Source organism: Lathamus discolor, chromosome 5 (assembly GCF_037157495.1).
Source record: "Lathamus discolor isolate bLatDis1 chromosome 5, bLatDis1.hap1, whole genome shotgun sequence".
In the NCBI taxonomy this organism is placed as follows: Eukaryota; Metazoa; Chordata; class Aves; order Psittaciformes; family Psittacidae; genus Lathamus; species Lathamus discolor.
This window is the reverse complement of record NC_088888.1, coordinates 114,376,341-114,403,668: the sequence shown is the minus strand read 5'-3', so window position 1 is coordinate 114,403,668 and position 27,328 is coordinate 114,376,341. Positions and strand designations below refer to the sequence as shown.

At 39.8% G+C, this 27,328-nt stretch overlaps 1 protein-coding gene across 2 annotated transcripts in view; it reads left to right on the top strand.

Moving 5' to 3' along the window:
* Positions 1–27,328, top strand: part of WDPCP (WD repeat containing planar cell polarity effector) — a 163,384-nt gene that overhangs the window by 115,694 nt on the left and 20,362 nt on the right. For both annotated transcript variants that reach the window (XM_065682223.1, XM_065682222.1), the window contains one exon: positions 5,208–5,310. In XM_065682223.1, the coding sequence (XP_065538295.1) occupies positions 5,208–5,310 (103 nt within the window). The remainder of the gene's footprint in view (positions 1–5,207; positions 5,311–27,328) is intronic.

Here is a 27,328-nt window from a genome sequence, read left to right as displayed (position 1 = left end):
GCAGCATCAACACAAGGGTTTTTACATTTCATGCACCCTCTGCAACCTCCCATTTAATTAGCTACAAAAGTAAAATTAACCAGCTCTTAAAAGGTCCTCTGTGTGAGCTCTGCAGGAGGCTCTTGTTTTATAAGATCTTGCACCACAATGTCACAGTAAGGTCAGATGGACAAAGCCAATCGTGCTTTCCTAGTCTCTCAGCATGTTGCTGCTCCACAGCTGATTTCATTGTTTTGAAAGAAACAATAGGAAAAGGGCTTGCTGAAAAAAAAAAAAAAAAAAAGCCCTTTGAATGATTCGTTTGCTTGACTCTTTTGCATAATGAAGACATTCTGTTGTTTAAATTAAGCTTTGACACTAGATGTTAATATCATTTATCCCATTAAGTCACTTGCCCTGCTAGTTTGATCTTGATATTTAAATTGTATGTTAAATTACACAATTAAATCCTGCTTTTATGGGTTATGAAATTCCCTTCTAATTATATAAAAAGTTGTGTGAACCTTTTGATGTTTTTTTCACAGCTCTAATCATCTGGCTTGTTTCATCTAATTAGAAAGATATGAATACTGCGATAAACTTTTCTAAGTGTGCATCAAAAGAATGTGAAGGAAAGGTCAGACTTTTAGGAAATTCATTGCATGTTTTATGTTTACTCGCCTTGATTTTTCCTCTTTTTAACTCACCTTTTTCGTTTTCTCTTTTTACCGAATTTAACTTCTTCAGTGCAAATTTTATACCTAATCAGACTAAGTACTGCTGCAGCCACATGTAAGATCCAGACTGCAGCATGTCTGCAGCAGGTTACAGCTTTTTGTTGGGGGCTCTCCCACCACAGAGGTAATAAATTCTCCATGGGTAACTCCAGCCATTCTGGCAGAACAAATGACCCAGCATTTGGTCTGCCATCTCAAGGGCCCTCTGTCACATGGCTGAGAGCATTTCCTTCATGGTCTTTTTCTCTTTCCTTCCTTCTGCTGACCCCAGAACTGACAGATCACCTCTGTCCCAGGGTGGGGATCGCCAGTGCTGGCTCAAGAGATGGGTGCAAAGCTGCTAACAAGAGGAAGGGACTTTCATTACCTGGCTCCACAAGTGGTAACATGTCCTCCCCTCAACAAAAAGGTTGTCCAGTTTTCTTCAAGAGGAGTTTCAATATTCACAGAGAAATTAGCTCCATCCTTTCCTACTCTTCTTTATTTTCCCTTGCCTCTCTCAACACCTACTCTCCATTTCCCATCTCATCAAGGCTCTTAAACATAAATATATATTTCCATGTAGTTCCTCCTTGCTTACATTACTGTGAGATCAAAACCAGTTCCATATTGTCCTCGTTCTGCTTTGAGATTCCTCATAGTTTCCCCTAAATTATGCAACAGGCAGCACACACATCTGCCTCTTTGAATCCTCTGTTAACTGGCTGCATCCTCTGGGGATCCTTTTTGCTAATTCATCTGCTAAAGAAGGTACTAATGAACAAACTTTACAATAAGCTAACAATGGCACTACTGCGAGACTACTAAGTACGGGACTCGAGAAGTTTGAAGGTGCATAGGTCATAAAAGTATGTGTTTCTGCCACAGTAATTTCAAGGGAATTGGGCTTCTTTGCACTAAATACCTTGTGAAAATTAGATAACTTGTTCCCTGGAAGCTTACAGTCGTTCTAGGTATTAGTATAATGATACTATTCCTATGCAAGGTTTGTGCATACTTCACTTCTGCTTAATACTTAATAATTTCTACACGTTGTTTATGTGCTTCAAAATGCAATTAATAACATACAACTTGACTTCACCTATATTTAAAACATTTACAATTATGTGCAGTACAAATACCTATACTGCTGTTTTACAGACCATCCGAATCCATTTATAAAACCTCAGATGGCTCTAGGAGTTGCATCACCTTATTCCCAGTGAATTTAATGGAATTTCGAGAAGAAATAGACTAAAGAAAGATATCTGCTGACACAAGCAAAATGAGAAAGAAAAATGTTTATTAAAGGGCAACAGAGAAGGAATGAAAAAGGAAAGGATAGAGAGGAGCAGATAGAACAGAGGCTCAGGAGTTCTCAAACGTTGAATACCCGTATTCTGAGACTTCTAAGGAAACATCCTACATCTTGGAGAATTTATCTCAAGTATATCTTTCACCAAACAGGGCTCTGCAGCATTCCTGTTATTTGTTTTTGAGATTGCAAAGAAGTTTGAAAGAATGCTATCTGAGGGCTAATTTCTGCTAAAATCTGTCTAAGAAAAAAAAAACAAAAAGGCTTTAAAGTTAGTCCGATAGCTATAGCGTCACTAGTATGATGCCATAACTAAACACACATACACTGCTGTGACTCTCCATAAGCTTTACCCTCACGTCATATCTAAGTCCATCAATTATTATCATCTCCTACAAAGTTCAATAAAAAAATAAAACTGAAAAGGACATAATATCATTAACAACAGCTACATTTATTGGACAGTGACTGATCCAATCTGTGACAGAAAAGATCAAGCATTAGAAGGGTTGTTAGCTTGAAATCCTTTTGTAGTACGCTCCAGCTCTCAGCTGCTGAAAATTCAAAAGGCCATCCCATGTACCAAAGGTAGCAAAAAAATGCAAGGAAAAGACACTTTAATAAAACTGTCAGATCTTGGGTGATACACTGATGAGGAAAGTGCATGTTTCGAAGAAGCGTTGGAATTTTGCCCAGAAATATCCTATAGACAAATGCACATCAGTGTTTCAAATTACTTCTGCTCACCAAGGGCCAGCTCTGTGAGTCACAAAGATGAGAGCAAAAAGGAAGTAGTCCAAAAAGTAATCAAATTGTTAAATGATAAAACACAGCCCTTTCAGCAAACTGCTGACAAGCAGCTGGAAATTGTTGTTATTGTCACCATTGTTTTTGAGAGGGATGGGATCTTTGGAATGATAAATTCTTAGATAATTGTGTGGAAAAATCTGTAATGAATATTCAACTAATTTAATTTTTTTTCTGTTGTTCTTTAAGGGACCCTGTTATCCAGTGCTGCTGCTTTCTTTTTAAGTTATTTTCTAGTTTTGTTTTACTCAGTTATAAATTCTTTGAAAAAAAAAAAACATTTTTTCTCACTTATTTGAATGAGGAACACCTAAATTTGATCTGAAATCATCTAATTGGGAGGTTTTATATCTGTAATCTTTTCTTTCTAGAACTTGTTCAGAGATAGTGATGAGGGGGTTCTTTTTAATTATTCTTTATGACAGCAACTTAACAGACCATGAAGAAAGCCACTTACAGCCTACTGCTGTATGTCCTTATTTCTTACAAGGCCCCTGTTAGCAATGGATATGCAGCATCTTTACATTTATTCACTCAAAACAGAAAATACAGGCAAAAAGGAGATCTGAATATAACAGATATTTTGATGCAAACAGCATGTACCACCTCTGAACTGAAAGAACTTTGTCATTTTCTGCAGTTGTTTCCATCCCCTCCCCAAGTTTGTTATTTAAAAGTGCATGGAAGTATACAATACTTCTCTTAGTTTAAACTACAAAAAGACAGTCATTAAGCATAGTCAGAATGTATTTTAAATTAGTGAACACAGTCTGCCTATACATTCAAATCTTTCTGAGTTCAGACTTGTTCAAGAGCCCTTAGGTTTTCTGTTGTTATCTAAATAAGATGACATATCTACTGTTTAATCTTCATAGAAATCATACCTTGCTGCTCAGGCCCTTTTCTTCTGACAACCATGTTAGACCTACAAAGAGAGGAAGTACAGAGTTCGCAACAAGTTCGTAACTCATTACTTTGCTCCAAGACACTTGCACATATTTTGAGTCGCACCTGTGCCTGTAATTAGAAAACGTTGCTGTCCCCTGTTGGGATCCTGCAAGGCGGTACCATGTTTTCCTTCATAATTAGTCTCGGTTTTCATAATATTCTCAGTTTGTTTCTTACTTATTACTGTTATTATTATTATTAAATAAGGGGATGATAAGAGCAGCATCTTTTTCACCTAACACTATTACTGTCACATGTTTCTTCTAACTTCTCTTTCTAGCATAAGGTCACCTTTTCCTGTAAGACTTTCTGTCATAATGATGAGGGTGACAGTAAACTCATACTGAGAAGGGCAGTTTCACCTGAGATCTTCTGCATTAGTGGGAATATAGTTGCTTTTATGGTATGCAGAAGTCAATATTTCCATCAAATACTCCTTTTCTCTTTAAATTCCTGCATGCAGATAGATTGCAGAACAATGGCCAGGAATGGCTTCAATCTTTGGATACCAAATGACATCTTCAGCAAAGAAGTGGGGAAAATATACTTTGCCAGCTGTTTTTGGATTTCCCTGATTTTATGTGTCACAGTTCATGCACAGAGCAGCCTGTGGCTATGACACCGAAGGAGAAGGGGATTAATTGTCTCTTTGCTAATGGTCAAGGATGAAACTTTACTTCAAGAGCCAAAACCAAGGGCATTGAGGCTGTAATTTGTCAGAGAAATATATTCTCCCACAAGCGGTGCTGTATGTAGTACAGGTGGTTTTCATCTCAAACATTAACACACAATAAAAAAGGCTTGCAATTCAGCATGTCATGATACACCCCTGCTGCATCCCACTGATTTTTTACCCTACATGAAGGACTAGGTCCTGAGTATTGGCAACTATTCATTGCTAGACAACAACATTTTTGGAAAGCTTCTTGTGTTCCAGGAGAGACTCAGGAATTGTGTTACCTGTGTGGGTGTTAAAACCATTGGGCAACTGTTGTCCCAAAAGAGCATTACCCCAGAATTCATGTACTAGGTGGAAACCTTAGCACACTTCAGAGAGGGGCTGTCAGGCAGAAGAGTTTGAGTACTTCAGATCTGGTTTACACAGAACCGTCTCCTATCAACCCTCTCTTAGTTCATGTTGCCTCAACAGAAGTTACCTTAAAAGCAGACAGATTGGTTTCTTTCATACACTGAGTCAATAGCTTCACTTTTATCAGTGCATGATTGGTCAGTGTTTTATTCATTGCTGCATTCAACAGCACAAGTAAGATAATAAATTTGCATTGGGAGGGAATTAAAATGTAGTGGTAGGTTCATCAGTTCCATCTGTGTTTGTGATCTAAATAATAAAAGAACCTCTTTCTTTCAAAATCCCTTTTGTTACTCCTATGAGATTCATTTTAGATTAATCTCTTCTTTTTTTTTCTCTTTTATTTCCAAAGGATATCCATTACCTTGCACTAGATAAGGGTGAATTGGCACTAGCTGAAGTGGCAAAGAAAAAGGCTAATGAAATTGATGCAGAATCAATAACTTCTAGAATTGGTAAGAATGAATGGCGTTTAAAAAACCCTTTTTGTTTTAATCAATACTTGTCCTGTACAACACCGTGTTATATTTGTAGGAGGGTTATCGTTTCAAATGCATTGTTTTCTTTGAAAATGAGACAGTATTTTTATTAATAACTAAAGAGGAAGGCATACAAAAGTAACATAGCTTTGCCTTTCAGTACCCGTGTGAGGATTGTGTCAATGCAATAACTACAAAGCAAAAAAGATTTATGCTGTGGCTATATAGTAAAGTTCAGGCTGTACAAACTGAATGGAGTGCAAGAGGTAAGTGACTGAATCTGAAAAGTTTTGTTCATAGTAGTGTTAAAGTTCAGGTATGGCAATCTTACCTCTAAATATTTGTTTGTACACGCTGTGCCAATAGCTGGAGTCATATCACGGATGTTTTGGCAGCATCTGGAAGAAGCATTTACTGATGTGAACATAAGCTCATATTGTGGCTTTAAAGTAACACCTTTGCATGCAGGGGGATTCTTGCCATTTGATAATGAATACTGATACAAAAATTGCAGGGTCAGACTAATAGCTCCAACACAGACAAGTTGTCACGCAGGGGAACTCATAACTCATGCACATTCTCCTTGTGTTTCCTCTGAATTGTCATGAAGAGATGTATGCAAATATGTAGAACGTTTTGATTTTATGTCCGTAGCACGAACCAAGCAGAAAGGGTCTAAGTCTCGTTAGCTAACCTCCAGGAGAGAAGCTAGACAAAAAGAAAACAAAAAGAACACAAAAAGTTTGTATAAAATATGCAGTGCTGTTTTGCTTATTCATCTTTGAATATTATGAGGAAATCACTCAGCTTTTGTCCTTGTCCCATGCCAAGAAGTAGAATATGATTAAAACTCAGAAGGAGTCAAAAAACCCTTCAGATCTCAAGTAACATAGGATTCTTCTAGAACTGTAGATCTTGGTGTTTACCCAGAGCATACAAGCAAATGCCATTCAAATATACAGAAATGGTATGTGCATTTATGTAGCTATTCCTCTGCATTACATAAATCCATGGCTTTTGAGTCTATGCAGTACAGTATCACCTCCTTCTTTCTCCAGTACAGTAGAAATCAAGCAGTGACTGTCCAGAACTCTTTTCTTCAGAAAAAGTCTTTCATTTTCAAGATTAAGTCACTTTAAGCATTTTTTACACCATAGCTGAACTGTTGGGCAAGCCCTTTCATCACTAGAATTGCCAAAACAACATTTGTTTAGGTCACTTGTTACTGGCACTCTTTATAGTGTACAGTTACATTTCCCTTGCTTTCTCTTCTCTTCTTAGGTAGTTGTCCTCTGCACCTAATACAACTAAGATACCTAAGATTCTTACACTTAATCCAGAAAATGTAAGCTTCTGTGTCTTCATTTAATTTCCTGCAAACTTACCCTATTACTAGATTCCTGAAGTTTTTAAGTTTACTGAGAGCCTTATGCAGTGTTATAAACATATATGCAAAGGGAGGGATAGGGAAGAAACCTGACATGCTCACAAATGTATATCAGATTGCTCACAAATTGCATATCATATGTAATATATGCGTTACTACAATTCAGTTGTAAACATGCAGGCACGCAACTTTCCCCTCCTTCAGAGCAGTCCTACAGTTAGCTCTGTAATGCCCCATAAGCATAAATTATTAAAGTCATTTTATATGATAAAGTCTTTAAAGTGCTCTCATTTGCTGAATAATTAACTATTAGAATGATTTAAAATACTTTTCGATGCCCCAGGGACAAACTGTCACTGAGATTGAGTTTATAAACAGTAATGAATTTGCATCCAATTCATTTTATATGAAAATAAACAGTAATCTTCCATGAGTTCATTTCACTGCAGATTGGATCTCACCTTAATCACGTGAAATCTTATCCACAGGTTTTGTCTTATCGTTATTCCAGTGTCTTTTCTTGATGAAGTTTTTATTTCATAAACTGTTGTTAGCGAAGAAGGTGTCATTAAGAGGCATGAACTTTGCGGACCCAGTGAATACAAAAGATAAGAAGTGGGGTTTTTAAAAAATTACTATATTCTCTAACATTTTGAGAGGGAAAGAAAAGCTCATGCCAGAGCCATAAGTTTTAAACTGCTAATTCAAACACGTCCCTGCCCCAAATCATCTCCTAAACCCAGTCCTCTTCATCTAGTCCCTGCTCTCTGGGGCTTTCAGCCACTCAGTTTACAAGTGGTCACACTTCCCAGATCAAATCCCAGACTTCTTGAGCACCCACTTTAGGCTTCTCAAGAAGGCAACAACCTAAGCAAACAGAGCAAATAAGGTGCAATTGGTGCTGTTGATCCCAAGTTATACTGAATACCCCCCTAGATAATATCTGCCCTCTCTACAGTATGTTTCATATATATATATTACAATATAATATTTGGTCCTAAATAGTACAAATGTGAACTATTCTCATCTGTCAGCTTCTGATGATGTTTCCTGAGCTAGGCCATGACCAAAATTCAGTTCAACAGTACTAGAAAATAACATGAGTCAGTGATCCTGGCTGATTCCCAAGCCCTTGAGAGTGCTCCATCTTGCCCCAGATATATTTAATTTGTCAGGATATTTCTGTGCACAGGGCTTACTTCAAACCTAATATATTTCAAACTTGGACTTCTGGAAAAGTTTCAAGCTCCTACATGTAATGTAGAACAACAATATAATTTCAGCTGAAATTTATAGATGTCACCCAGAGTTCTATAATCATTGGTGGATTGTTTGCATGTATCAAGATTTGTGTCAAGATAAAACTAAGAATAGATGGATTCTTTTAAAATTTTCTTAATTTTAGCTATTCTCTGTTCATCACATGATTGCAGTTTGCTATACACTGTTTTGAGGAAGCCACTGTCAAAGCTAAGAATGTCTAGGTGGTTGTGGTAAAAACACCTGTAGACCTTCACAGCATAGTAGTTTGGTGAGAATATTGCTGAGCAAAATCAAGTGTCAAGTGAGCTTGCTGCTATGGTTTTGGCAGAAGTGGATATTTTGTTCAACTGATTAAAATCGTATAATGAAAATTATTCTCATAAGATTTTATGTTTGACAGCCTGTGAAAATGCATCTTGAGGCATAAGAAGATTGAACTAATGGTACTGTACCTCTCAGAGACTGCTTAGCTGCCTCCTCTTCCCTTACTACCATTTTGTCAGAAGAACCTGTGGGTTCCTCTGCCGAAGATTTCCTGTTGAATTATTTCTGTAGTTGATCCATGAGTTCCTTAGTGAAGTCAGGGAGCTCTCACTTAGCTTGCCTAAAACGTATGGTGTGCACCTCATTTAAGTTGATTAAAACAGAGAGGACTTTCTTCAATGTTACCAGTATTTGTAGGTTGCTAATTCTGCTTATGAATGTGTTTTTGTATCTATGCTCCTGGAACAATATTGTCCATGGTGAAAGAGTGTGTCTGTTCAATGCTGTAAACTGTAGGCTGCTAATGTAAAACTTGAGTTGCAAAGAACTGACATAGCACACAACCTGTTAAGAAATGCCATAACTAATAGTGATCACGGAGGTGAAGAACTCAGCCTTTCAGACATCATTGCTCAATGAATATCCAATGAAGAGCATATGTAGTCAGTGTCAGAAAGTTTCCCAAGGCCAACTTCCAACAAATTGCATTAGAGCCTAGCAAGATGATTTTAACCTTCGAATCAATAGCTTTCACCCAAAAGGGATTCATGTTATGACAAGATAGTTAACTGCTGCATAGTTGAAAGGCAAATTGGGAAACGTATTTCTTGTGAGAATTAAATTCATAATATTAGTAATGCTAATGTTTAGGCAACATTTTTAACAGAGGTCTCTTAGTAAAAACACTGATGTTGAGATAATTGCATTGTTCTGAAATGCTAGATGAGACTGACTAATGTTTTGGTGGTTCAGTTATGTCTAATGAAAGCGCTTGAGGTTTTTTCCACTTAAAACAGAATTTTAAAACATTTCTGGAAATACTCCATAATGTTTGAAAGTGAGATAGGAAATCTTATCAGTTCTCATAAAGACTGAGGTCTAATTTCCCACACAATTCATGAAATGGTATTTAAAATCTAGAGGCCCTAAGTATTTCACCTTACTGGCAAGGACCATCACCAGTTTGAACCTTAAGTGAAGAACTTCATTTCTTCTTAGTTCTGTGATAACTATTTTATGTTGAATGGCTTACATGTTATTTGTGATAATTAATGATGACACATGCTATGGTGTTTTGTCTTCCATACAGTGTGTCGGAGATACCAGTCTGGTCTTGCGTACAGTCTGCTACCTCCAAATCACTTGTAATTTAGTCATCTCTTCCCCTATTTCTGACAGTCCTGGCAAGCCTGCTTGCATTTCAAGTCCATGTTTAGAATTGTCCCTCTGTTTCTGTAACCTTCTCTGCCCCTGCATTAGCCTAGTTGATAACGTTTATTCCTCTTCTGATCCCTGGTGACTGCTTTCATCTATCAAGCAATAGACTTCTTCCTTACCCTCATATGTCTTCTCTGATGACAAGGCCTTCTTCATTTCCTACTTTTTTTGGCACACTCATCTTTTCCTTGCTATCAAGTTTCAAGTTAACTGAGAATCTTAACCTTTTGTTGCATACCATGATTGTTATTTCACTGTGTAACATGTTTATGATATGCTTAAAAGGTACTATCCAATGCACAGATGAACTATGATCTGGAAAGACTCAGGGGACACCTGCTCATGCTACATTTTTTGGAGCTCTACTTCCTTCAGTGTAAATATTAGATCTCCTATTTATTTATTTACATTTTCAGTTTAAGTCAATCAAAACCTCTGGGATCAAATCCTTTGCCTTTATTTTTCTAATAATGTGACTTTTTCCTCAGAGAGACAGAACAACATTTTTAATGAAAAATGTTTTTTAAGTATGATTGGCAGTTCACCTATGGGAAGAAATCAGTTTCCACAAGCACTTTCTAAATTTTGTGCCACACAAGATGAGTGTCTTTGAAGATCCATAGTAATTTGGAATGATGTAACTGTGCTCATGTATACACTCATATTAAGCGACACACAGCATTTGATACAGATCCCACTAAACACAATGAAATATTCCCACCATCTCTAGTAGACTTTGGATAGGGGTTTTAGCAATAGCAAGTTCATCAAAAGGAGTGTGACCAACAGGTCGAAGGAGGTGATCCTGCCCCTCTACTCTGCTCTTGTGAGACCTCACCTGGAGCATTGTGTGCAGTTCTGGTGTCCTCGACATAAAAAGGACATGGAACTGCTGGAACAAGTCCAGAGGAGGGCCACGAGGATGATCAGGGGACTGGAGCACCTCCCATATGAAGACAGGCTGAGGAGGTTGGGGCTGTTCAGCCTGGAGAAGAGAAGGCTGCGTGGAGACCTCAGAGCAGCCTTCCAGTACCTGAAGGGGGCCTATAGGGATGCTGGGGAGGGACTCTTCATCAGGGACTGCAGTGACAGGACAAGGGGTAATGGGTTAAAACTTAAACAGGGGAAGTTTAAATTGGATATAAGGAGGAAATTCTTTCCTGTTAGGGTGGTGAGACACTGGAATGGGTTGCCCAGGGAGGTTGTGAGTGCTCCAACTCTGGCGATGTTCAAGGCCAGGTTGGATGAAGCCTTGTGTGGGATGGTTTAGTGTGAGGTGTCCCTGGCCATGGCAGGGGGGTTGGAACTAGATGATCTTGAGGTCCTTTCCAACTCTAACTATTCTATGATTATATGATTCTATGTGTAGGCCTGGCACCACCAGAACTTCTGCTCTCTACAGAAAAAATTATAAAGAGCCTGGTGTGGCTCTTACCCAGATACTGTGTCCATATCAAGGATGCCTTACTTGATATAGGTTGCTTGAGTCCTCTGCTTTCAAGAGGAGCTGGTGGCACCCAGCACTTATGGCATGGAAGCGTACTGCAGTGGTAGTTCTGAGTGCATAGCCTGGCATACCTCCTTCCTTGGGAGTGCAACAATATGTTCCCATATAACTAAGTGTATCTGCTGGATCTTCTTTATTCTGATGCTTAGCTTTTTCTTAATTCAATTTCTAATTTTCCCACTAGTAGTGAGGAGTTTACTCCATCGAGAGGTTACGGTCACTAAGTGCTCCCCTCCATGTGTTCTTTTCTAGAAGTGGAGTCGTTTGTTTTACTTAAGGTCTGTAGTAATGGCAAACTATTTTTGATGCTCCACCTCATCTCACCTCTCCGCTTACTTGTGTCATGATGTCAGTTTTGATCTATACCTTTCCACTGCTAGACAGCTTTGCCTAAAGACATAATCTGCAGCCCCTAATAATTATAAGTACATCAAAGGCTAGCTAGTTTGCTTAGCTGCAGAGGTCTACACAAAGATCTGTGTATGTTAACTTGAAAGAGATTTATAGTTTTGTGTCAAGCTTTAGAATAATCATGGCATTCCATTATTTCCTTTCCTTATTGTGACATATTTTTGCTCACTATGGAACCTGATTTAAAAAGCACCACTATATGCCTGAAATGAAGACACTATTCACTTTAATGATCCTCATATTTTGTAATGTCTGTCAGCAGTAAAATTACGTCCTTTTTAATATGAAAAAGTCTTACCAATAAGTCACATTTTTTTGTTGATTAACAATTTTTTGCTTTCATTTTAGATGATGTGTTGCACAGAAAATAAGAAAAATCAGTAACTGGAAGATCCAGTTTTAGGGAGTTGTTTGGTTTCTTTTGTCTCTATAGCCACATACTATGACTGGTTTATAAACACACAAAAAAATCACTGTATTTCCATATTCTGGAAACTAAAAGGAGTTGTCTGTGTCTGATCTGTATTTATTCTACTAAAGGTTAGGTTATTGCAAAGTATGTGGGTATTCTCATCTCAGATCTTTGCAGTATATTTCCATTTTATCCCTATAACTTCCAGCAAAGCTGATGCACATAAAGAATGGATGATGCTAATTACCAAGTAAATAACTTATTTTCCATGGCAACACATCAAGAAGTAAGTTACAAAACTGAAATCAATTCACAGAGATATTCTTTGGTAAGGATTTTACATTATAAAGATTAGTCCATCATAAAAGATCTAGAAGGGATGCTCATGGCATGGCATTGAAGCAAAGAGAGGCAAGTCAGTATCCATTGACATTACAGGTAGGAAATTAAGTTGGAATTAGACTTCTCAGCACTAACTCCATAGACTGAAGTAAATTTAAATAAAAACTACACATAGTTAAAATAACTGTTGAAACAAACTATCAAAGAAATTGATGCATGGAAAGTGTCTTTGCATGGAGACTAAATGAATACCTTTCTGGGAAATAGATTTTAGCCAAATACAATTCATGCATTAGTCAAACACAAGTTTTTCTGGCTTGGTGTAGGATACCTGGATGAAATTTAATGGCCTCTAATTTACCGTAGGTCAAACTGGATGATTTACACTGTATCATTATAATATAATATTCATATGTTCTGGATTCCAGTCTTGCCTACAGCTCTGTGAAAAAGCCCCTGGTAAATCTCCCATTAGCTTCAAAAGGCCCACATGCAGGCTAAAAGACTGCAGTTAAAAGCCACATAATGTATATTCACACGTCTCCTACTATGCACGTGTGTGTGTACATAAGTGGGTGTTATATTTACACATACACAGCCAAAATCTGGCCGGTCATAAAAATAGCTCCAAATCTGAACACAAGCACTGGATTAGTTATTACATATTTATATTTTGCTTCATGACATCAGCAGCCACAGAATTTGCTGCTGCTTTTTTTCTGAAAGAACAAGAAATAATCACAGAAGGAGGCACTTTTGTAATGGCTATGGCTGGCTGAGAGCTGGGTATCTGTGTGTTCACGGTGTGTCAGAGGCATGTTTGTCTCACACACCCTAGGGCCATCCTTGAGCCTCTAGTTTTCTAATAGGGAATTCACCGATTGCATTTCTGTGCACCGAAAAGAGTTGGCAAACACATATTTGCATGGCAGCTGGTATGTGTTTTGTCCTGTTTGTTCTGCATAACGTAACGTGATGTGACAGGCTGCAATTCATCACATCAGTGGCATGACAGCAGAGGAATTGGAAAAGAGGTATAATGATGGGCTGATGCGAGGTGTCAATTTAATGTTCGATTATGATAATTCAACATTAAGTCTTTTTATAATCACCTACTGAAGAATTATCATCAAATATTCCCTGTGTGGGTGAGTTTTAGAAGCAATGATCAGATATAGCATAGTCAACATCAGGGGAAGGCTGTAGATTCCTGTGTTCAGAAGGACCCACTCATATAAATAAGAGAATCTTTGCACATCTGGTTTCTGATCAAGCAAACAAGCAAAAACATAGAAGGACTATTTATTTATCGCCTCCTCTTTCACTACACTCCCCAGCCACACCACAGGCCCTTAAGTGGGGATACCATGGAATTGCCTGCGGCAAAATCAGAGGTTGAGGCTGTTTTCTTCCAAAGAATGCTGCACAAGAGACTGCTTGACAGTTCACCCCTGAAAAACTCCCGCAACAAAAGCAAAGGTGTTTGATGACCTGATGTTAGTTCTTGTTAAATGCATTCAGCCTAACAAAGCCAAGCTCCCTGTTAAAATCCTGTCTCAGGGCTGGTGACATTCTAATCAGGATGTCGCTGGTGAAAGCCATACGGAAAAGCTCAGTGGGGCCAGAGAGTGAGCTTTGCACCCATCGCTGCTGTCAGTCTTGCACTTTCTAATGTGCCAAACTTGGCCAGAAGAGTAAGCTGTTTACGAGAAAGCCTCGGTGAAAAACTGATCAACAGTGTCTAATACAAGGCAATAAGTACATCCAGATTTAGTGACTTTTTTCCTTCCCTCAACATACACTCATCCTATTGGCCTGCACCAATCTTTTTACTTTAAATCTCAGTGCCGTGAAACTGCTGCAACTCTTGAACTCATGCAGGAGTAACATCTGCCCTTCTATAATATTTTCCACAGTGTTCAAGATGCCAAAAGTCCTGCATCATGCTAGATTTCAAACTGTAAAATTCAGTCCTAAAAATAGATTTTGAGGCAACATCGGTTATCTCTTTAATGCTGACGTTTTGAAATGGCAAAATATTATCATATAATGAAAAGATACAATTAATAATAGCTTATAAGCATGTATGTTGATCATTATAATTAGTTACTACAGATACACTGCCAGTGTCCCACCTTTTCATCTTTATGATAACCTAAGATGCAACAGCCACTTGATTTCTGCCTCCTGCCCTCCCAGCCTGGGGCCTGGCTGCAATGCACACCTTCCCCTGGAGCTCAGGCTCCCCAGCACCCCTGTCTCTGCTTCTCCTCTGCCCTCTGGGAGGGCACAGCTTCCCCTACACACACCCTTGCCTGTATTTAAAGTGTGTCTGCAAGGCTGTGTTTGATGTCAGCACTGAGGCTTGCTGTGCCTGACTCCACCGGCCCTGTCTGGATGATGCTCAGAGCTCAGCCTGACTTCTCATGAGGAACCAGTGGCAGGAGCTACAAGGACTTTCTTGCTGCTCTTCAGCCCTGATGGCTCCAAGAGCAGCTTTGAGTCCCTACATACCACAAGATCAGTAGTCAGGGTATGGTTCTCACATAGATTAGATCCCATGGATTAACCACTTAAGTGATAGTTTTAAAACTTTCACTGTAAAAGAATGTGGAAGACAATATTCTTTGCACTAGAATTGTATTTAAAACCTATCTATGATTTCCATTTTTTTTCCAAAATACAACATTGTTTCATAGCAACTGCTAACTTTTTTTTTTTTTTTTGCTTGATATAAGGTACCTTCTGTTACATCTTACTATGATTACTCATGTACCTCTGCTAAATTTAGTAATTTCCTTTGCTTACTACTGAAAATCCCCCTCAGGTATCCAAATACTCCTGCAGAGCAGATTCTGTAGCCATCCCAGAGACTTTTCGAATGAGCCCAGGACTTGCTCTTGTGTCAGCTGGAAGCATTGCTGCTCATGCACTGTCAGGAGTCTTACCTGAGCTCACGCTCTGACTGTACCACATAACTCAGAGGAGGAAGGATTTGGGACCCAGTCTAAACTTCTCCTGAATCATCACTTGAAGTTCATTGCTACATTTCATCACACCTCTGCATAAATAATGGAAACTTTTATTAACCAGATGAAAGATTATGGCTACAATTAATTATTTATTTTACTACATGGGATGCTTTGTGGCCAGCGAAAAACAGCTACAAAGTGCTTACCTTAGGCCTTTGCTTTTAGCTACCAAATGGCAAGATGTTTAGCTCACAGCTGTGGATATGAAGCCTAGTCTGCTGCACTGTAAGCCCAGATTGTCCTGCTGACTATGCTGCTGTCTTCTCTTTGGTATGTGAGGGAAGAATTAGGACCACAGCATTCCACTCTGATCACTGTAATAAGCAGAATTTTAACAGTTAAACATTCCAGAAAGAATTCTGATTTCCTCAGTAATTCCTGAAGGAAGCATGAGCATTAGTCAGTGCCTTATTTTCGTATATTATTATCAAGTATACCATCCCAACCTATTCCCTTGTGTGTCTGAGAGCTTTGCTGCCCACTTACTGGGATCAGAAACAACACCACAGGTGAGGGACTGGATAAAATTAGGCCTTACCAGCCATCACAAACTTACTGGATGAGTTTGGCCAGTTCGTTTTAGCCTTAAGTGCTTTTGTTTTCCTTTGGGGCCTGAATGAGCACTCTGTAAGAGGCTGCCCATCCTTTCAGCAGCATCCGAGTCCCATGCTGCAGCCCCTCGCTCCGTCACACTGTGCCCTCAGCTTCTGCTCTCTGGTTTTGCATTTGCAGCACTGCCTTCCCAGAGTTTTACCACATAGTCAGGTGAATTCCATTTTCTAAGCTCGCTTATTTTCTATAATTTGAAGGAATTTTTCCAACACAGGGTAAAAACAGACCCCTGCAAAATCAGCCGTAATACTCGAGTTTATATCTGCCATTAGGTGTCAGTGTGACAACAACCATGGTACACAAAGCCTGTTCCGGTGCGTGCAGGGATACCCCCCCATCCTAAACTTCTCATTTTCGACTCAGGGAAAATACAATCTGCAACTGAGAGGAAAGAAGAGGTTGAAGAAAGCAGGAAACATTTTATTTCAGTTTTTTTCCATCACCTCATTGTAGTTATTTGCTAACAGATGAATCTACATTTCATTCAGTGTATCACAGGTTCCTGGTGCTACAGTTGTTAAAGAAGTGCAATATTTACAAAACCAGGAAAACAGCTTCTGCACACAGTGATCTGACACCCTATTTGGGGGCAAAAGAAGCAGTCAATACTATCAGTAATTTGCAGTCTGCAGGAGGTAAACTGCTTTGCCCATAGTCTGATGTTAAATTACTCATGTAGGTTGATGCTTAATGATGTTGATGCTTATAAATGGGTCCTGCACAAGTTGGTTAAAATACTGCATTAGAAAAGCAACTTAAAGTTCCACTCATTCAAAAGAAAAGTATCTAAAACCTTTTAAAACTAGTTTTAAAGCACGTTTTTGTGTCTTAAATAATACCTTATTTTGGTGTATCAGTGGTATGCATGATGAAGAAATAGTAAAAACACGACTTACATGAAAGAGGTTGCAGTTGTTTTCAAACAAAATTTCAGGCACTTCTCAAAAAGAGATGGCAAAAGTAGCAAACAGGTTTTGGTTATGTGGGAGTTTTGAAAGTACAGTTTTAAAATAAAAATCAGGTTTTTAGGGGGAAAAAAGGATTTTCAGAAGAAAATTTATTTTTTTTTTTTAAATACCAGTTGCCTCAAGTATTGAAAATACCCCAAGTACTTGTAAGATAGCAATTTCTTGCCTTATGTTTGAAACTGGAAATGTTTCCACCATTAACTTTAGTCAGATTTAGATCAGGTCAGCATAATGGCTAAATCGGCTTGGTCTGCATCAGGATCAGGGAATCTGTTGTACAAGAAGATTGTTTGGATTCAGCTTCGACTTCTGCTTTGAGATGGAAGAGATTGTCAGCATCGCTTGAACTTGGTGAGGGTTTTTTATATTGATAGATTAAATCTTGAGTAGCACCATGCTGCTGTGATAAGCATCTGAGCATGCTGGCTTTTCTTTTAGCTACTTCCAGTTTTCTAGTAATTGCATGACGCAGGAGTGGTTAGTCCTGAGCATGCAATGTACAGCCCAGAGTAATCCTAGCCAAGGCAAGGATCCTCAGGTACCATCTCTGCTACAGTTCCCCATGTTGGATAGCTGCAGTTCTCATCATGAGAGCAAAGGCTTCCAAAATTTGGTAGCCCTGCCCGCTTCAAGATGGGGGTGAGGAAAGTAAAGTCTCATGTGCCAATTTGACCTTGCCTTTATAATAGAAAATTATAGGTATTAGGAATAGAAAAGATGCCTGATTAAATGGCCCCAGCCACCTGCTAATGCAAGATTGTGAAGTAATCCCTGACCGTTTTCATACTGAGAGTTGCCACAATGATATTCTTCCACACTTGTGTTACTCAGCTTGCCTGGAAGGCTTTCTCCTATACTTTAGTTTATTTGTATCCTAACTCTCTTTTGCTTTCTACTGTTTTAAATAACAGTGATTAAATCTTTCTTTATATTGGTAGTGATGGGGGCTTGAAAGATCCTGCTATCCTACAGTCTGTTTTGCTTTCGAAATACAAATTGAACTCCTTATTTTTACATGTGATTTCAGACCAGGTTCTTCTTCTTGTTTGTGGTACAAAGGGAGCAGATGAAGTTACCAGCTGGGCTAGTAGTTCAAGAACCCCCAGCACTGGCCGCTGTAGCTGGCTGTACACTGTGCTCAATCAGCGCCCCAGCAGAGGTATAAATAGAGGCTCCAGGGCCAGGCACAAGCTGCTTAATGGCATTCCCACCCAGAGTTAGTTTAGGTGAGTCCAGAGGTAATTTTGCTGGTTTTGAAGAAAAATCATAGTAAAATAGACCCGAAAGCAGCAGAGATCTGTAAGCCTGCTTCAAGCAGAGCACTGTTCTTGTAGGCAGAGTATTGCTTCAAGCCACTCTTCACACCACAAGGGATCATGGTGACAGTTTCTTTCTGACTGATCCCTTCTCCCTGCAGTGGGCTGAGTTCCCACCTGCAGCCTAAACCAGTCCCAAAGCATCCCATAAAACATGAAGTGCGAGGAAGAGTTTCCACCCTAAGTCAGAAAAGAAGCAGAGGGAGCAGAGTCAGTATGTAAGGAAGGACTGCAAGGACAACGTGACAACCAGGTAGAATAGCAAGTATCTCTGGGTGATGCATGTCTGTGTGAGAAAGACTGGTGGTGGCATGTAAGGAAAGAAGAAAATCGCTGTGGCAGTGCAGGAATGTGAAAAGGTGCTTTGTAAGGGTGACCTTTCCTTATTGAGTATTAATTGCTTTCCATGGATACAGACTGCACTTTCAGTGATGAAAGGAGTGGCTGACAAACAATGCTGTGTTCAACAGGTATGAGAGAATGCAGTCTAGGTTAACTACCTGCTCTTAAAAAAATGTTTTTTCTGAAAAGGTGAGCATCTGTCTGGGACAAATTCTTATCTCTAAACTCCTGTTGTCTACTTCAATGAGTGGAGGAGCAAGAAAGGGAATGGAATAGGACAGTGAGGCCATGGTGATTTTTTTCCCCTGGCATCAGGCATCAGCTCTTTGCATCTCTTCCCATGGACTTTCCTCCTGGTTCCCTTCAGAAGCACAGCTAACATCAGGAACTTCCCACAGCTGCCTCCTGGGCTCTGAGCTTCCCAGGTGGCATCCACACAACCACTGCTCCTGCTGACAGTGTTTATTCAAATAGGCAGGGAGAAAGTATTCATGTTTGCAGAAGGCATCATATAGTGTAAACTACCTCCGTGAGGTTTTAAAAGGAAAAACCACTCTGGTATTCATGCCACTCTGTAATTGGGGGTTACCAGTCAGATGAAGATCTTTCCAGGGAGTGGAAAGAACAGCCTGGGAATGAAAACCCTGCTGTATCTACAAGGTGGCATTTCTCCTTCGAAAAGGTAGTTGTCCCCTTTCCAAAGCTTTATGTTTTTGCTCTAAATTAGTCTCTTCTAATGCAAGGGGTGGAGGGAAAGTGTCAACCCATCAGTCAGGGTTTTCAGATGCCGATATGGTCGCATCGGCTTTTAAGGCCTTTGGGCACCAAACCACAGAATGCGCTGGTGGTTATCAGCAAGTCTGTGCAGCAAAGTGCTGCAGTGCATGAGTGACAGACCGTAAATGCCTATCATGGAGGACCTGCCCTTATATCTGCTTCAGTGGCTTTATTAGCCACACCTTTCTTGTGAATTGTGAAGTGTCGGTCAGGGTGCTCCAGAGATGGTTAAAACAAGGTGTGCTCTAATACCCCAACTTCTTTTATGTCCTAGAGCCTTGAGGTGCATTTAGGAAATGCATCCAAGTTTTATCTCGTGATGTAGGATTTAGCCAAGAGACATTGAACAGAGCACTGTGTAAGTGGCATTAAGAAAGCTTAGCAACAGGATGTCAGTATGCGTGTTGTGTGTGTATATATATGCATGTGCAAACACACAACTTTGCACATATACACATCACAATAAAGTTTTAGACTTTGGAGGTTTGAAATGACATGTTAGTACCTATTGTTGCTTGCTATACATTGCACAAGTGTTGCCAATTTTCTATGCAGATACATACATACACAGACACCCCATTAAAACCTGGCCCTCATTTTATGAAAACTTATCCAAGAAATTCCCAACTTAGTATCCTAATTCTTGAAGGACAAAAGGCATTATAGTAATTAATTTTAAAGAGACCAAAAAAATACACAGGCATTTTCAATTTTGGTATGTGGAAAGCTAGCTTTGGTTAATCTCTGCAGGTATTGAGCTCATTGATATGCGTAAGTTTAGTCTATACAACCTTCCAACAAGAGTAACATTTTTTGTTCCATGAAACCCCACTGACTATGATCACATTTGTCTGGCAGATGCCAGAAAAACACAGCTTTGTAATTTGGACTTAATTTACAGATACTATTCCCGTTTTTCTGTTATTTGGATTAGGCAACTAACTGCTCCCAAGTTTTTCTTCATTAAAAGAAAAAGGAAAAAAAAATCTTTTTAATAAGTGTGTGCTTCACACTTTCAAACTCCAATAGCACGGAATTTTTCACTTGATCAGAAAGCTGATTTAATTTGCTGCTAGGTTAAATGTTAAAGGTTTCAGTCTTATGACCATGGATTCTCAAATTAAATTCAGTGCATTGCTTAAATTTCTAGCTGCAGTGCATTTAGCCTAATTGCTTTGGTAAGTTGGGTGCTTAGTAACTACTACTCTTCTGTATTTTCGTCTTTAAAGGCAAGCAATGAAATAAGCCTGAGGGGCACAGGTGGGCTAGCCTGCTCTTTGGGATTCACCTGTGGGGTCTTAGGATATCTCTTCGAGTCTGACCGCATCCTCAGACCATGTCTGATCAGGCTGTTCTGCTGACAAGGGAAAGCATTTAAACACCTGTAGGTTTTAGCTATTTAAGCTCAAATCAGTTTTGAAGCAACAAGAAAGGCTGAGCAAGATGGTTCAGATTTCAGTCAGTTGTCAACTAAATGTGTGCACTGGGCCTTTAAGTATTTGGCCAGACACATCTTGATTGCTTAGCTTTTGTTTTCACCCTTGGAAAGTCAGCTGGATAATACCCTGTAGCTAAAGTCTATTCCCTGATGCTATAGGCAGGCTGGGCCAGGGGCTGGGAGAGGGGGGTGAGAGGGAGAATTAACAAAAAACAGAGCTATGTTTATGTATTTCCCAATTTTTTGTGAGCCAAGTTACTTGCAGTCATTTTCAGTTTCCTTGCAATATAAAATACAAAAATCATACAGACTTAAAATGATGCCACTGATGCAACCTTTAAGGTGGGCTCTTCTCTTAAGGAAAGAGTCGCAATGTAAACACAGGGGGGATGGAAGCAACAGAGAAAACTTCCACCAACTGCACCAGGCAGGGGCAAGCCCCGAGTGTCTAGTTTTTTCCTCTTTGTTTACAGCATTTTTAAGGATTAGAGTTCTCACGCAACATATATGTCATTAAATGGCTGATGCTTCTTTGCACACGTTGTTGTGATGGCCTGTGGCAACCTGAATTAATTGTTTCAGTAGTTGATGGTGGTTACTAGCCATAATTATTATAATTTGCATTTATAAAAACTTCTTTCATCTAAGGATCTCAAAATGCTTTTTGCTTTTGCTCACATTTAATTAAGCTTCACAACATCCTGTGAGGTAGGTGTCAAGAGTGTTGTTATATCCATTTTTACACAGGTTTCTCTAAGAAAACAAGGTCACTCTCTAACATGACTGGTATTTGGTTCACATCACACCTGTACAGGACAGAGCAACTAGAACTGCTGCAGGAATTAGGGGTGCTGATCTAGGTCACTTTGCATCTCCCACATAGCTCTTGCTGCTGCCACGCTGTGTGGACACATGCAGTAAGCCACCACAAACACAGTCAGAGCAACCTCAGCCCAGATTTCCAGTCTGAGATGGCCCTTTCTTTCCCAGAAGTACTCCAGCAGCACAGAAGTCTTGGGAAGAAAAACAGATAAGCATCCTACGTATTGCACAAGATGACATAACCCATTCTGCAAAGATCTGTTCTTTCTGTAATTTTTGCCTTATTTAAGCCTTTCTTTGCAATCTGCGCACAGCAAGACATTTCTACTGCAGCCAAAGCCAAGAAACTAGCTGCAAGCAATGTAAAGTTACCCTTTTTCAGTCACTTGCTTGTTCTAGAAGAGGCTGCACGCACTTCATCTCCAGTCCCTGCCAGCCTTAGACCCAACCTTACAGGCAGTCAAAACATCTGAGATCTACTAAATCCTACATTACCACTTGACTGTGGTATTAAAAAGTGAGGATCAACTCTCTCAAGATAGACTTGGAACTTGAGGGGACAACAGGAGGAGACAGTTTCAGAAGCTCATTTCTTTTTCAAACATATGACGATGTTGTTTAAATTGAACCTTGCTTTCTGTAAGCTCTGTTGATCACTATACTAGCCTTGAGGAACATAGGTCTAAGTAAGCGTTGCAAACTGAGCAAGAAGTCCTGAGCCATGCCTTCATGGATTCCTTACCATCCCCATCAGTTTATAAGGGCTTGTTTACATGTGGCAATGACCAGATTAGCTATTTTGAAAGAACTCTACCTGTCGATGCACTTTCTCCAAAATAAAAGCCACTTTGCTCTTCTAAATTAAATGGGTTTAAAGAATGGTTATTCTGAACAACATGAGAAAGTATTTCCTTCCTAGAGTAGACCATTCAAAAGAAATACTCTGAAACAATCTGTCTGCCTAATTTCTCATGTTGATGCTTTTTTAGGCACCGACATAGTTGCACAGTCATCAGCAACCATTTTTCTTTCAGTGCATCCTTTTCCCAAGGAGGGTGTGCCAGTCAGGTTGTCTTTGTCAAAGGTCTTTACCTGACATTATTTCTGCTTAAACCATCAGCATGAAATAACTTCAGAAAGCATTCCTGCTCTAACACTGAAAAGCACTGATGGAGCACAAAGAGAATAGACTTCAATGTGTCCTGCTCCATTCATAGCAGATGCGAGTAGCAGCAGAGGCTTTGTCCTGGCTTCTTTGGAGGAGCATCCCAGTGAAGCCCAAGGGAACTCGGTCCCGCACCCCAACTTAAGCATGTCTGTAGCATCCTTCAGGGATGGTATTGCTCATCCCTGACTCTTTTCAGTTCCCCTAAGTCAATGTATGGGATTTATTCTGGTCCGTGTTTCTCTTGTGGGGGAAGGAATACCTGGCAGTGAGAGGAGAAGGACTGGCACAAGAACTTATGTAATTTCATTTTACCTGGTGCTGTCTACTTCACTTTCAGCAGAAATGGAGGACAGTTATTGGGATAAGCCTGAATTTTAGGAAGCTTTCTTCTGCTTTTCCTGTCCTCCAAACTTGTCCATGTCTACTGCTGCACAGAAGATAAAAATTCACTAGTGACCTGGGACTTGGGAGAATACAACATCATGGGAGTCATGGCATCAAGAGAGCTTTTTCTTGCAGCTAACAGAAAAACCTCATTGATGTCAAATCACTACTTTTGGGGTCTGTTTCTTTTTTTGGAAGGGGGGATCTAAAATTTCTGCTTGTCTTATCTCATATTGCAGAAATTGAGACTTGATGGTTACTGTATTATTCTTTTGGACCTCAATCACTCCCAAAGATTCAAGATGAACTCTACCTACCCAGGCACCAGAGTCAGTGCCCCAGGGAATTTCTTCATATCTAAAGGATATGCAGGATGTGTACTTGCATGCCCTTGCTGCCTCTCAACTCCAGCTGTACATGCAGTTTTACTTTAGGAACCTGTACCTCCAGTATTGCAATATCTTTTTCAGTCTCTGTCATCAAGAGTTTAAATACAGTTCAGATCAGTGTTAGTGGCCCAGCTCCAAACAAGGAGAATTGCTGCAGTTCGTTATCTTGACAATTAACTGGTCTGAGGCAATTCCTTTTTGAGAGAGATACAATTAGCTAACTCTTGAACTCTAGCGTTGCTCCAGCACTATGACATGGTTATACACCTGCTCTAAAAGTGTTGATATTACAACTAAGGTTTTCCCACCTGTAAATGTAATTCCTGCACTAAGATTACTTCATGCAGCTGTGCCGTGCTGTCCTTGTGCCACTCTCGTACCCCACTGGAGCATGAGAGAACGCAGACATCATTTGTAAAGGACTCTGACCTCAGCTGATTAGAAACAGGCTGTCTGAACACCACAGTGATCTTGTGGTATAGCCTCTAGGGAAGGATCAGTGCCTGTGTCCTTGTCAAAAAACCACCAGAAGGGCCTGGCATGGAGAGTGTTATATCAAAGAGACACATTACCAGCTGTCCCGTCCTCTGTTTTGAGTCCAGCTTCCTGGTCCAGTGGAAGAAGTCAGCTTTCCTACTCCCAATCCACTGTGTAGAAAACAGCAGCCCATGCAGACCCAAAATGGAGATTTTCTTTGGAAAAGAAAGCATCCTTCTAATGGTGTTTTCTTCTGGGATTTAGGCGCAAGTTTCTAGTTGCAATCCCTCAGTCCTTATATACCTAGTGAAAACTGGGTTGTCATCAAGTACAGTACCCCCTTCCTGACCTGGACAGGAACTGATGCTCCAGGAAAGGCAGGGACCTCCAGCCTTGGCCTGGGTCCCTTCACCTTAAGGCCTGCAGGTGCAGCTTCCTTCTGCCTCTTTCTACCACGCAATGAAAATGCATCCACAGATAGACATTGTTCTTCCAACCCAATATGGGCAGATGTACTTCTCGGCCATTTCCCTCTGGAAAACAACTCCTTCTGCCCCGCAGCCATAGCTCACCTGTGGGCATCATCTTCCCTTGCACAAGAGCTCCCAGGTGCTGAAATATATCCCTTAACTATTGCTTTTGGAAACTCTGTTTGGGATAGAGCTGTCCTGCAGAAGGCTTGTGTTTGTCTAGAGCCTCTTTGTATGGATTTGGTGTCTGGGAGTTTCCTTGAGCTCTTCTTTGAACTCCAAGCCTTCAGCATCCAAAACATTTAACCCTCAATTTCTTTTCTGCTTTATCAGTTTGGCCAGCTTCCAGCTGGCTGCGTTCATTTGCAGTCTTCCATTCTGCATCTTGTGTTTGTAAATGTATTTCTCTTTCAATTAACCCCCTGAAATGGTTTTCTTCTCCCCTGAGCCTGCCTGCTTCCAGCCTGGCCGGCACATATCCCTGCTCTGGATGCCTGAAGGGCAGAAGCCAGGAGCAGAGACGCTTGGTCCTTGGACTGGAAGTGCCAAGCAGAGGGTGTGCCCCACACATGGGCGTCATGAAGAGCAGCTGAAGGAACACACAAGTTCGGCAGTGCCTGCTTTGCCCGTTGTGGGTTGGGGCTTGCAATGCCAGAGGCACTTTTGCTCTGTAGAGTCTTTAGAGCATCACTTACAAATAATCAGGTCTTCCCTGCGTGCTTTCACTGAGATACTCTGGAGCATGCACCCACATTTCCACTGCTGCAGCCTCAAACCAAACAATAGGAATGTCTCTGCTCACCAGCACCTTTTGCCCAGCTTTCTTTTAGAACAGGTATTTCTAGGTAGTCACTTGCAATGAAAAGAAGGAAGAAAAAAATAGACCTGGTCCAAAGTACCACTTACCAAACAAAGAAAATGCCTAGTCACCAGGAATGCCCTCCCTCCTGTGCCTGCTGTAATTACTGAGCAATAGCAGCCTTAGGTTGCTCATCCTGCATCTTGACACTCCAGCTTGTTAATATGCATCCGCAGAGGCAGAGGAGAGCCGCTTGCTGACTGCCAAGATTACAAGGCAAACTTCACATGGTTTCAGGGAAACTGATAAAATCTAGAGGTGCAAGATCTCTATTGCTGGGACACTAGTCAAGCCTTTGAAGTGAAAGGGCCTGGGATTGAAGCAAAGCCTTGGTTATTCAGCCTCTTTCAGCAACCCACAGCTTAGTACTACCACATCTGGTTCATGCTATAAGAAACACTTTTAAAACTCCCCCAAATTAAATAATATTGGCACTGCTAAGGTAGTTCCTAAGAAACCTGATTGCTTAGGCTCCAGGGAGATCTAAAATCAACCATTCAGCCTATATAGTGGTTAACTTAATTTTGTGTGTGATTTTAGCAGAGCAAATGAGTAGCAGAGATTGAAATCTCAGCCAGAACTGGTAAAGACTTGGCATTTCCATTTGCAGAAAGTTTTAAACCCAGGTTTCACTGCAAGCTGCAGCAGACTGCTGTGTGAAATATAACTGTCTATGCTAAAAATTGAGTTGTTGTTTACAAATGTTGACTGCTTCTTTGGTTTTATCACATAACTTTTATTTTAATTCCTACATTTCCTGTCACACCCATTGAAACAGTTTTGCTGCTGCTAATACACCTAATATCCCATTAGTGAAATAATGGCATGTTATGCTGCCATTAAGGGTTGCTTCTACTTAGTAGTGATTGAAGTGCCTTATCTTCTCAGGTATCAAATTCTTAAATTACAACAAAAATGGGAGACATTCTGATTTAATGTACCTTTTCCAGCTCTCTCAGCAGTAACAGATGTTCCCAGTGAGTTTTAAAAGTACTAGAAGAGCAATATTTTGACAATTTATATTTGTCAAATTAAAACATGTCAGCGCTGGGAATTAACAAAACACCACCAAAATAATCTAAAAATAAGAAGCTGTGGAATACTAGGCCAAAAGAAGCAGAGAAGTTTAGAGTTACATTTTTACACACACACAGACAAAGCTGTGTGGTTTTGCTGCAGGAATTTGTTGAAACTAAATGATTTTATTGCAATCTGTTTCTTTAGAAAGACGTTTTCTGGAGAACAATTGAAGCCAGAAAAAAGAGCTGACGATGCTCAAGTCAGCAATGGAAGTTCCCACTAATTTTGATACCAAAAGAATTTTACCCAGTGGCTTTGGAAATACCTGTGTGTGGCTTGAGAAAACCCAGGGTAGAGTTAAGGTGGAGCAACTAGATAATGTATGAGATCATGCTCAATATCATGCCTCCTGCAGCCATCATTTGCCTTAAATGAAAACAAAAAACAAACAAAACCCCCTAACAAACTGGCAAAAGCTTGAGTTTCATTTCAACAGGTCAAAATAAAAAATTAAAATAAAAAAAGAAGTTAATGCATAATAAAAGGAGATACGAACTTATTCACATGGAAATAGCTATTCAAATGCCTATTTAAAAAGTGTGATTGTTTGGGTTATTACTAAACTATACTGTTTTGCAGCACTCACTTTGCTTAACCATTTGCATTTCTTCAGACCCTTGATTTGTTTCTTTCAGAAGAACTCTACTATTTACTTCTTTCTTTAAAAAAAGGAAGAGCAGTGTGTCTGGTCTGTGTGGTTCACTGGGAGTTCATTGGGATATATTTGCAACTCCTGAAGCACAAAAAAAAAAATGGTATTTTATCTTTAGGAGTTACATTTTTTGAACTTATTGAATTTTTCAAAGATCAGCATGAAGACTTCTGATTAAATGCTTG